General features: G+C 41.8%; 2 protein-coding genes across 1 annotated transcript in view; one reads left to right on the top strand and one right to left on the bottom strand.

The window, feature by feature from the left end:
• Window positions 1-12908, bottom strand: part of Erich1 (glutamate-rich 1) — a gene marked incomplete at its 5' end in the record, with an annotated part of 52793804 nt that overhangs the window by 9401536 nt on the left and 43379360 nt on the right.
• Kcnu1 (potassium calcium-activated channel subfamily U member 1) overlaps window positions 1-12908 on the top strand; it is an 87475-nt gene that overhangs the window by 17770 nt on the left and 56797 nt on the right. Inside the window, exon 7 of the mRNA XM_087589531.1 lies at window positions 72-147. Coding sequence (XP_087445657.1) covers window positions 72-147 — 76 coding nt within the window. The remainder of the gene's footprint in view (window positions 1-71; window positions 148-12908) is intronic.

Here is a 12908-nt window from a genome sequence, read left to right as displayed (position 1 = left end):
GGACTGTGTGTTGGTGTTGATTTAGAACCTGCCTGCAAGACCTAATGGTTCTTTTGTACTTGTTCTTTTAGCAATTCAGTGAAGCTTTCCAAACTGATGTCAATCGTTATCAGTACCTGGTTCACAGCAGCAGGATTCCTTCACCTGGTAAGCAATTCGTCATAGTCCCCAGTGGCATCCACCAGTGCAAGCATCCTTCTAGTCCCTAGTGTGAGCATCTTTTCTTTGAAACTGGAGAGGGTCCACACCAGAGGTTCATCATCTTAATGTTTTTAAAAGTTTTTTCTTTAAAGGTTTATTTATGTTATTCATAACATAAGAGTACACTGTAGCTATCTTCAGACACCAGAAGAGGGCATCAGATCCCATTACAGATGGCTGTGAGCTACCATGTGGTTGCTGGGATTTGAACTCAGGAATTCTGGAAGAGCAGTCAGTGCTCTTAACCACTGAGCCATCTCTCCAGCCCCTCATCTTCTTATTTTTACCCTTTTGGTTTTACCTTTTATTTCCAACCCTCATTTATCATAAATTTTTTCCTCCCACTATCAAGATAGCTTTGTTTCTTCTTCCAGTATTTCTAAATCTGATGTTCGTGAAAAATCCCCTCAGGTCTAAAGGTCTATGACATATAAAATGTAAGATTTATTGATAAATCTTCATGGAGGTTTGAGGATTCTTAGATTTTGAGTAACTGTAAACGTGAAAGAATAAAGAAGCTAGGACTGGGGTGTAGACCAGTGGTAGAGCACGTGCCTGTCCAGAGCTGGGGGAGGGGAGCCAACATGAGTTCCAGATTTATTAAAATTGGATGGTTGCTGGGAGCAGTTGAGTTGTTGTGGGAAAAGAGATTTGGAGCCAGCCACGTTCTTCTGGAAACATCCACAGGGAAGGGCTTGCTTCTGCTTGGCAGACTGAGGCACTGTAAGTTTCCTCAGTAGAAAGGGTTCAGACTTCACTGCTGGAGGACATTAGAGTTATCAGAAGTTGGGAGAGAATTAAAGTGTAGTGCTAAAAGCCTTCAGACCACAAGCCATCAGAAAAACAAAAAGAAAAGTCCTTTTGACTTGAGGGTCTCTCTCAAAATTAAGTTAGACGTTAAATATAAAAATATTCACAGCACTGCTTCTTAAAGCTGGAGAGATGGCTCAGCAGTTGAGAGCACTGACTGCTCTTCCAGAGGTCCTGAGTTCAAATCCCAACGACCACATGGTGGCTCACAATCATCTGTTATAGGACCTGAGGCTCTCTTCTGGTGTGTCTGAAGACAGATACAATGTGCTCAAATAAATCTTAAAAGAAGAAAGAAAGAAAAAGAAAGGAAGAAAGAAAGAAAGAAAGGGAAAGAGGAAGGAAGGAAGGAAGGAAGGAAGGAAGGAAGGAAGGAAGGAAGGAAGGAAGAAAACGGTCAAATACTGAATGCCGACTCTGCTAGAATCTTGGACACTTTTGAAACCAGCTTCACCATGTCTGACTGTTCCGCACAGGAGGAGATTTTCCTGAAGTGTCACAGCAGAGAGGGCAGTTCCATCTCTGCATTGGGAGTGTTGGACCAAGAGTCATCTTCCTTCCAGGGCAGAAGCAGCCATTGCTATCCCAGAATTCTAGAGGAGACGCCACGAAGATAACCTCCTCTGCCTTTTCTTCCAATGAGAAGCTCTCAGGCTCCCCGTGGCCTGAAGGCGTGTTTCGTTTGGTCTGATTATTTCTTTCATCTTCTGCTTTTCATTTCTTTTGTTAGTTGCTAACCCTTACGGAACACTCATATACATGTGTATTTCTGGGTTCCATGGGAGAATATGGGAGTCTGGTGACCCATTCTCTCAAGGAGTCACCAGGGGTCAGCAGAATAGCCGCAGCCTGGTACCGGACGCGCCGCTTTCCCGGGTGTGTCTCTGAATCTTCGAAGCCTCTTCTTCAACCATCTAAGCACGGGAGCATGCGGGATACCCAGGACCTCAAGGAAAAGAAGTCTTTGCCAGGAATTCATTCAGAGAAATAAGGAGAAACCATCAGAGGACGGAGAGGATTCCATTTTGAACCACACGGATTTGGAGAATGTAAACGACAGTAAAAGAAAACATTAAAAAAAAAAAAAACCGAAACAAAACCAAAAAGCCTCACCATCCCATACTTGAACAATCTTTCAGCTAACCATTAATACATTTAAGAAAAATTTGTGGGGGTTGGGGATTTAGCTCAAGGCCCTGGGTTCGGTCCCCAGCTCCGAAAAAAAAGGAAAAAAAAATTTGTGGCGGGGGGCGGGGTTTCAAGATAGAGTTTCTCTGTATACCCTGACTGTCCACAACTCATTCTATAGACCAGGCTGGGCTCAAACTCAGAGGTCAACCTGCCTCTGCCCCCCAAGGGCTGGGATTAAAGGCACATGCCACCACCGCCCAGTTGATACCATTTAAATTTGAATATTAACTAGAAAGAAATCTGTATGGTACCTATGCTTAAATTTCACACACACACACACACACACACACACACACACACACACACACAAATAACAAAAGGTTGTTACAGAATAGCATGGATATGAACTATTGAATATAATTTGCCAAAGAGAACAAAAAAAAGTTAAGAAAAATACCTTCTTCTTTGAAGAAGTGCAAATGAACGAATAAAAATCTAACGTGATCTTTTATACAAAGCTGTAGAATATTTTGACTATCCGTGGAGTAGCCACTGGTAACTCGCTCATGGCAATAAACACTTCCTCACCCGTGTTCATCGAAGCAACCCTAACAGAACTCAGCGAATCATACACAAAAGCTCCAAGGCAACGAGAACAGAAAAGACTTGTAAGTAGAGGCAGATTTTTGTCGGTACAAAAAAAAAAAATGGATTCAGTGTGAGAAAGCCTAATGGGGGGAGGTGAAAATGACCAAAGTATATTATATATATGTGTGAAATTGTCAGAAATAAAACAATTTCTAAAAATGTTGAATGGAAAAAATGTGACTATCAGATTATTAAACCTTAGAAAAGAGTAGGCTCAAAGATACCAGAAGAACAAACTGTTTTATGGAACGGAAGCCATAGCAGAGGGAGCCAGATGCAAAAAAAAAAAAAAAAAAAAAAAAAGTGACAGAAAAAATTAAGGGGCTGGGGATTTAGCTCAGTGGTAGAGCGCTTACCTAGGAAGCGCAAGGCCCTGGGTTCGGTCCCCAGCTCCGAAAAAAAAGAACCAAAAAAAAAAAAAAAAAAAATTAAGAACCGTGGAGGACAGCCCTGCCGAGAAAGACTGACTTGAAAATCGACAGAGATAGACAGAGACATACCTAAGGAGAAAAACCATAAACAGCGCAGAGTTGATTCAGTGTCCTAGACATCTGACGTGTGTTCCCGGAGAAACGCTTTGCAGTGAAGTCTGGCGTCCGCAGATTGGAAAGACAAAGTGTGCCCTAGGGAAGCGACTCCCAATTAATAAAGTTGCTGGGTCGAAGAAAGCCGGTCTGTGGGTTGCTTTGAGGTTGAGAACTTCCCACCGGAATCACAAGAAGTGCTCCTCATGATGTGTCCCGCAGCATTCTGGGACAAGAATGGTTGCTTCTTCCCTGGTCGGCACATGGTTCTGGGTCCAGCCCAGTCCATGCAGAGATGAATCTACCCTCTCTGTCATATTTGGAGCAGTCACTGATCTTCAAGAAGAGAAGCTGAAGAAAGAAAGGCTTTTAGAAGGTAGCAAAAGGAAGTAGCATCCGATGGCTCGGAAGCATTGATCAATAACCAGAAGACGATATGAGGCATGTATGAAAGTCTACATAACTTATCTTGCCATCATGAGCCTGCAAGGGAAAATAGAACCTCAGAGGAGGTGAATTGAAAGTAAGACACTGAGAATGAAGAGGCAAAATATAGTGATTAATGCATTTAAAGACAAATGTCATAACCAGAGAAACGATGCCTGCACACTGGTATGCATACCTGCTGTCCGAGGGTTTCTATTGCTTCGATGAAGCACCACGACCGAAAAGCGAGTTGGGGGAAGGAAAAGGTTTATTTGGCTTATACTTCCATATCACAGCTCATCACCAAAGGAAGTCTCCAGCAGGGCAGAACCTGTAGACAGGAGCTGATGCAGAGGCCATGGAGGGGTGCTGCTTACTGACTTGTTCCACATAGCTTGCGCAGCCTGCTTTCTTATAAAACCCAGGACCACCAGCCCAGGGATGGCTCCGCCCACAATGGGCTGGGCCCTCCCCCATTGATCCCTCGTTAAGAAGATGTCCCACAGGCTTGCCTACCAGCCGATCTTACGGAGGTATTTTCTCAACTAAGGCTCTCTCCTCTCAGATGACTCTAGCTTTTGTCAAGTTGACATAAAACCAGCCAGCATGCCTACCATGTAAGCATGACAAAGGACACGGACAAAACAACTTAAGAATGGATGGATTTGCTTTAGCTCACAGTTCCAGAAATTTCAGTTCATCAGGGTGGGGAGGTCACCGCAGGCTCAAACACCACCCCCAAGAGAGGGAGAGAAGAGCGGGTAAGATGGAGAAAAAGAGCATGCCTATGTTAGTGGACTCTCGTTTTTTTGGCTTTTGTTCTGTTGAACACCGGTAGCGTACGTAATGGCAGCATCCACATTTAGAATGGGTGTTTTCCCTTAGTTATCTCTGGAAATGCTCTCACAGATGCAGATAGAAGTTTCCTCCCCTACCTTCACAGTACTCCTCAATCCGATCAATTTAGCCTTCAAGATCAACTATCACAATATCTAATTGTGATTGTTGAGATTCACGTTATTATTACAAATGGTTATTATATTACAAATGATGAGAAGGTGAGGAAATGGGGGCCCCCGTGACTCCCTCCTTCCTGCTATGTCTTATCTAACGTTGAAATGTGAACCTGAAAAACATGAAACTCAGTTTGAGCTGAATGGAGTTGGAATAAATAACAACTCTACCAGCACGTGTCTATAATTCTTTAGTATAAGTTCAGCTCACTCCCCATTGATTCCCCATTGACTGACAGTTTCATGTTGCCATGGTAAGAAGAGGAGCAGAATGAATTGAGGGACCAGACCAAGGCTGTTGGCTCTTTCCCATCGTAAACATAAAGGCAGTTCAGAGAGGCTGGGGCATTGAGAAGGGATTTGAAATATTGAGTGAATATGCCTAATGACAGCGAGGTAAGCTTTCTAAGGTTATTTAAATTTGTATAAAGACCTTCTAATTGAGGTTTAATTTTAGTCTACCTGTCATATTACTCTAGGATAATACTGATTTCTATGTTTAGATATTACCAAAGATGGATTTTAGTTCAATACACTATTTCAAAATATGAGAGCCAGGTGATGGTGGCACATACCTTTAATCCCAGCACTCAGGGTTCAGAGGCAGGCAGATCTCTGTTCAGGGCCAGCCAGGTCTATATGGAGAAGCACTGTCTTGAAAAACCAAACGTGTGTGTGTGTGTGTGTGTGTGTGTGTGTGTGTGTGTGTGTGTGCCTGCGTATGTATGTATGTGCATATGTGTGTGTGAGTTTGTGTGTATGTCCGTATGTGTGTATGTGTGTGTGCATATGTGTGCAAGTGTCTGTGTGTGTCTGTATGTGTATATGTATATGTATGTATAACTGATATCTGTGGTTTCCTGGTTCCATTGCTTTGTAGTTTTATTATTTATTTTATTTCCCCCAGAGTTGCTAACTGACCCCAGAGCCTTTCCCTTGCTAGGCACATGCTCCATCACTGAGTTAAATGCACCACTCCTCAATATGTGTGGTTAAAACTCATTTTTAGATATACACAGCCTTAAAAACTGGTGAGGCCAAACCCGCGGATCCCGGCCCGCAGCAGCTCTCTGCTCCCAAACCCCGTGGGAGAGAGACCTCACCGCCTGGTCAGGTGGGCACTCCTGAGGCTGCAGAGCAGAAAAGACCACCAACACTGCCCACCCCTGCCCACATCCCTGGCCCAAGAGGAAACTGTATACTGCCTCTGGGTTCCCGTAGAGGAGGGCCCAGGAGCAGCAGGACCTCTGCCTCTGAGACACCGCCAGAACCTGAAGAGACCTACCGGATAAACAGTTCTCTGCACCCAAATCCCGTGGGAGGGAGAGCTAAACCTTCAGAGAGGCAGACACGCCTGGGAAACCAGAAGAGACTGCACTCTGCACACATCTCTGACGCCAGAGGAAAACACCAAACGCCATCTGGAACCCTGGTGCACGGAAGCTTCCAGAAAGGGCAGCGCAGATCTTCCTGGTTGCTGCTGCCTCAAAGAGCTCGTAGGCAACACCCCACGAGCAAACTTGAGCCTCGGAACCACAGGTAAGACCAACTTTTCTGCTGCAAGTGACCTGCCTGGTGAACTCCAGACACAGGCCCACAGGAACAGCTGAAGACCTGTAGATAGGAAAAACTACACGCCCGAAAGCAGAACACTCTGTCCCCATGACTGGCTGAAAGAAAACAGGAAAACAGGTCTACAGCACTCCTGACACACAGGCTTACAGGACAGTCTAGCCACTGTCAGAAATAGCAGAACAAAGTAACACTAGAGATAATCTGATGGCGAGAGGCAAGCGCAGGAACCCAAGCAACAGAAACCAAGACTACATGGCATCATCGGAGCCCAATTCTCCCACCAAAGCAAACATGGAATATCCAAACACACCAGAAAAGCAAGATCTAGTTTCAAAATCATATTTGATCATGATGCTGGAGGACTTCAAGAAAGACGTAAAGAACTCCCTTAGGGAAACACAGGAAAACATAAATAAACAAGTAGAAGCCTACAGAGAGGAATCGCAAAAATCCAAGAAAGAATTCCAGGAAAACACAATCAAACAGTTGAAGGAATTAAAAATGGAAATAGAAGCAATCAAGAAAGAACACATGGAAACAACCCTGGATATAGAAAACCAAAAGAAGAGACAAGGAGCTGTAGATACAAGCTTCACCAACAGAATACAAGAGATGGAAGAGAGAATCTCAGGAGCAGAAGATTCCATAGAAATCATTGACTCAACCGTCAAAGATAATGTAAAACGGAAAAAGCTACTGGTCCAAAACATACAGGAAATCCAGGACTCAATGAGAAGATCAAACCTAAGGATAATAGGTATAGAAGAGAGTGAAGACTCCCAGCTCAAAGGACCAGTAAATATCTTCAACAAAATCATAGAAGAAAACTTTCCTAACCTAAAAAAAGAGATACCCATAGGCATACCAGAAGCCTACAGAACTCCAAATAGATTGGACCAGAAAAGAAACACCTCCTGTCACATAATAGTCAAAACACCAAACGCACAAAATAAAGAAAGAATATTAAAAGCAGTAAGGGAAAAAGGTCCAGTAACATATAAAGGCAGACCTATCAGAATCACACCAGACTTTTCACCAGAAACTATGAAGGCCAGAAGATCCTGGACTGATATCATACAGACCCTAAGAGAACACAAATGCCAGCCCAGGTTACTGTATCCTGCAAAACTCTCAATTAACATAGATGGAGAAACCAAGATATTCCATGACAAAACCAAATTTACACAATATCTTTCTACAAATCCAGCACTACAAAGGATAATAAATGGTAAAGTCCAACATAAGGAGGCAAGCTATACCCTATAAGAAGCAAGAAACTAATCGTCTTGGCAACAAAACAAAGAGAAGAAAAGCACACAAACATAACCTCATATCCAAATATGAATATAACAGGAAGCAATAATCACTATTCCTTAATATCTCTCAACATCAATGGCCTCAACTCCCCAATAAAAAGACATAGATTAACAAACTGGATATGCAACGAGGACCCTGCATTCTGCTGCCTACAGGAAACACACCTCAGAGACAAAGACAGACACTACCTCAGAGTGAAAGGTTGGAAAACAACTTTCCAAGCAAATGGTCGGAAGAAGCAAGCTGGAGTAGCCATTCTAATATCAGATAAAATCAATTTTCAACTAAAAGTCATCAAAAAAGATAAGGAAGGACACTTCATATTCATCAAAGGAAAAATCCACCAAGATGAACTCTCAATCCTAAATATCTATGCCCCAAATACAAGGGCACCTACATACGTAAAAGAAACCTTACTAAAGCTCAAAGCACACATTGCACCTCACACAATAATAGTAGGAGATTTCAACACCCCACTCTCATCAATGGACAGATCATGGAAACAGAAATTAAACAGAGACATAGACAGACTAAGAGAAGTCATGAGCCAAATGAACTTAACAGATATTTATAGAACATTCTATCCTAAAGCAAAAGGATATACCTTCTTCTCAGCTCCTCATGGTACTTTCTCCAAAACTGACCATATAATTGGTCAAAAAACGGGCCTCAACAGGTACAGAAAGATAGAAATAATCCCATGTGTGCTATCAGACCACCACGGCCTAAAACTGGTCTTTAATAACAATAAGGGAAGAATGCCCACATATATGTGGAAATTGAACAATGCTCCACTCAATGATAACCTGGTCAAGGAAGAAATAAAGAAAGAAATTAAAGACTTTTTAGAATTTAATGAAAATGAAGGTACAACATACCCAAACTTATGGGACACAATGAAAGCCGTGCTAAGAGGAAAACTCATAGCGCTGAGTGCCTGCAGAAAGAAACAGGAAAGAGCATATGTCAGCAGCTTGACAGCACACCTAAAAGCTCTAGAACAAAAAGAAGCAAATACACCCAGGAGGAGTAGAAGGCAGGAAATAATCAAACTCAGAGCTGAAATCAACCAAGTAGAAACAAAAAGGACCATAGAAAGAATCAACAGAACCAAAAGTTGGTTCTTTGAGAAAATCAACAAGATAGATAAACCCTTAGCCAGACTAACGAGAGGACACAGAGAGTGTGTCCAAATTAACAAAATCAGAAATGAAAAGGGAGACATAACTACAGATTCAGAAGAAATTCAAAAAATCATCAGATCTTACTATAAAAGCCTATATTCAACAAAACTTGAAAATCTGCAGGAAATGGACAATTTCCTAGACAGATACCAGGTACTGAAGTTAAATCAGGAACAGATAAACCAGTTAAACAATCCCATAACTCCTAAAGAAATAGACGCAGTCATTGAAGGTCTCCCAACCAAAAAGAGCCCAGGTCCAGACGGGTTTAGTGCAGAATTCTATCAGACCTTCATAGAAGACCTCATACAAATATTATCCAAACTATTCCACAAAATAGAAACAGATGGAGCACTACCGAATTCCTTCTATGAAGCCACAATTACTCTTATACCTAAGCCACACAAAGACACAACAAAGAAAGAGAACTTCAGACCAATTTCCCTTATGAATATTGACGCAAAAATACTCAATAAAATTCTGGCAAACCGAATCCAAGAGCACATCAAAACAATCATCCACCATGATCAAGTAGGCTTCATCCCAGGCATGCAGGGATGGTTTAATATACGGAAAACCATCAACGTGATCCATTATATAAACAAACTGAAAGAACAAAACCACATGATCATTTCATTATATTCTGAGAAAGCATTTGACAAAATTCAACACCCCTTCATGATAAAAGTCCTGGAAAGAGTAGGAATTCAAGGCCCATACCTAAACATAGTAAAAGCCATATACAGCAAACAAGTTGCTAACATTAAACTAAATGGAGAGAAACTTGAAGCAATCCCACTAAAATCAGGGACTAGACAAGGCTGCCCACTCTCTCCCTACTTATTCAATATAGTTATTGAAGTTCTAGCCAGAGCAATCAGACAACAAAAGGAGGTCAAGGGGATACAGATTGGAAAAGAAGAAGTCAAAATATCACTATTTGCAGATGATATGGTAGTATATTTAAATGATCCCAAAAGTTCCACCAGAGAACTACTAAAGCTGATAAACAACTTCAGCAAAGTGGCTGGGTATAAAATTAACTCAAAGAAATCAGTAGCCTTCCTCTACACAAAAGAGAAATAAGCCGAGAAAGAAATTAGGGAAACGACACCCTTCATAATAGACCCAAATAATATAAAGTACCTCGGTGTGACTTTATCCAAGCAAGTAAAAGATTTGTACAATAAGAACTTCAAGACTCTGAAGAAAGAAATTGAAGAAGACCTCAGAAGATGGAAAGATCTCCCATGCTCATGGATTGGCAGGATTAATATAGTAAAAATGGCCATTTTACCAAAAGCGATCTACAGATTCAATGCAATCCCCATCAAAATACCAATCCAATTCTTCAAAGAGTTAGACAGAACAATTTGCAAATTTATCTGGAATAACAAAAAACCCAGGATAGCTAAAACTATCCTCAACAATAAAAGGACTTCAGGGGGAATCACTATCCCTGAACTCAAGCAGTATTACAGAGCAATAGTGATACAAACTGCATGGTATTGGTACAGAGACAGACAGATAGACCAATGGAACAGAATTGAAGACTCAGAAATGAACCCACACACCTATGGGCACTTGATTTTTGACAAAGGAGCCAAAACCATCAAATGGAAAAAAGATCGCATTTTCAGCAAATGGTGCTGGTTCAACTGGAGGTCAACATGTAGAAGAATGCAGATCGATCCATGCTTATCACCTTGTACAAAGCTTACATCCAAGTGGATCAAGGACCTCCACATCAAACCAGACACACTCAAACTAATAGAAGAAAAACTAGGGCAGCATCTGGAACACATGGGCACTGGAAAAAATTTCCTGAACAAAATACCAATGGCTTATGCTCTAAGATCAAGAATCGACAAATGGGATCTCATAAAACTGCAAAGCTTCTGTAAGGCAAAGGACACTGTGGTTAGGACAAAACGGCAACCAACAGATTGGGAAAAGATCTTTACCAATCCTACAACAGATAGAGGCCTTATATCCAAAATATACAAAGAACTCAAGAAGTTAGACCGCAGGGAGACAAATAACCCTATTAAAAAATGGGGTTCAGAGCTAAACAAAGAATTCACAGCTGCGGAATGCCAAATGGCTGAGAAACACTTAAAGAAATGTTCAACATCTTTAGTCATAAGGGAAATGCACATCAAAACAACACTGAGATTTCACCTCACACCAGTGAGAATGGCTAAGATCAAAAACTCAGGTGACAGCAAATGCTGGCGAGGATGCGGAGAAAGAGGAACACTCCTCCATTGTTGGTGGGATTGCAGACTGGTACAACCATTCTGGAAATCAGTCTTGAGGTTCCTCAGAAAATTGGACATTGATCTGCCTGAGGATACAGCTATACCTCTCTTGGGCATATACCCAAAAGATGCCCCAACATATAAAAAAGACACATGCTCCACTATGTTCATCACAGCCTTATTTATAATAGCCAGAAGCTGGAAAGAACCCAGATGCCCTTCAACAGAGGAATGGATACAGAAAATGTGGTACATCTACACAATGGAATATTACTCAGCTATCAAAAACAATGACTTTATGAAATTCGTAGGTAAATGGTTGGAACTGGAAAATATCATCCTGAGTGAGGTAACCCAATCACAGAAAAACACACATGGTATGCACTCATTGATAAGTGGCTATTAGCCCAAATGCTTGAATTACCCTAGATGCCCAGACCAAATGAAACTCAAGACGGATGATCAAAATGTGAATGCCTCACTCCTTTAAAAGGGGAACAAGAATACCCTTGGCAGGGAATAGAGAGGCAAAGATTAAAACAAACACAGAAGGAACACCCATTCAGAGCCTGCCCCACATGTGGCCCATAGTTATGCAGCCATCCAATTAGACAAGATGGATGAGGCAAAGAAGTGGAGGCCAACAGGAGCCGGATGTAGATCGCTCCTGAGAGAGACAGCCAGAATACAGCAAACACAGAGGCGAATGCCAGCAGCAAACCACTGAACTGAGAATAGGACCCCCGTTGAAGGAATCAGAGAAAGAACTGGAAGAGCTTGAAGGGGCTCGAGACCCCATATATACAACAATGCCAAGCAACCAGAGCTTCCAGGGACTAAGCCACTACCTAAAGACTATACATGGACTGACCCTGGACTCTGACCTCATAGGTAGCAGTGAATATCCTAGTAAGAGCACCAGTGGAAGGGGAAGCCCTGGGTCCTGCTAAGACTGAACCCCCAGTGAACTAGATTGTTGGGGGGAGGGTGGCAATGGGGGGAGGATGGGTAGGGGAGCACCCATAAAGAAGGGGGGGGTTGTTTGCCCGGAAACCGGGAAAGGGAATAACACTCGAAATGTATATAAGAAATACTCAAGTTAATAAAAAAAAAAACAAAAAACAAAAAAAACTGGTGAGGACCCAGAGCTCAGGCTGTCAGGTCGGTTGATTGAGTACTTGCCTAGCATTCACAAAGCTCTGTGTTCAATTCCCAGCACCATATATACATACACATGCACATATACATAACACTTACACACACAACACATACACATAACATACACATAACACATATACATACACATAACACACTAACACATAAACATACACATGCATATAACACACATGCACATGACACATACACATGCACATAACACATGCATATACACATGCACATACACATGCACCTAATACATACACATGCACACACACATAATACATACACATATACATATACATGGTGTACTCTGTGTAGTGGCACATGTTTGTAATCCTAGTGCTTTGAAGGTAGAGACAGGAGGAGCAAAAATTCAACGTCATCCTTGCCTATGTCGGGAGTTTGGAGTCATCCTGAGCTACATGACACCCTGTGTTGCCAGTGCTCAAGACTTGCACTTAATAAACTCAGCAAATTTAGGAAATGGCTGACGCTTGGCACACCACTTATAAAAAGTGACCAAGTACTGGAGAAGTGACGTTAGCTCTACTCTGCATTCCAGTCCTTTACATTTATTTCTGACTTCTTTATTTTTTAAATTTAATTTAACTTTATTATGATTTCTTTCTTTTTTAATGTACAGTGCTTTACATACATGTA

Source organism: Rattus norvegicus, chromosome 16 (assembly GCF_021556685.1).
Source record: "Rattus norvegicus strain SHRSP/BbbUtx chromosome 16, alternate assembly SHRSP_T2T, whole genome shotgun sequence".
Classification (NCBI taxonomy): Eukaryota; Metazoa; Chordata; class Mammalia; order Rodentia; family Muridae; genus Rattus; species Rattus norvegicus.
This window is presented reverse-complemented; position numbering and strand designations above follow the sequence as displayed.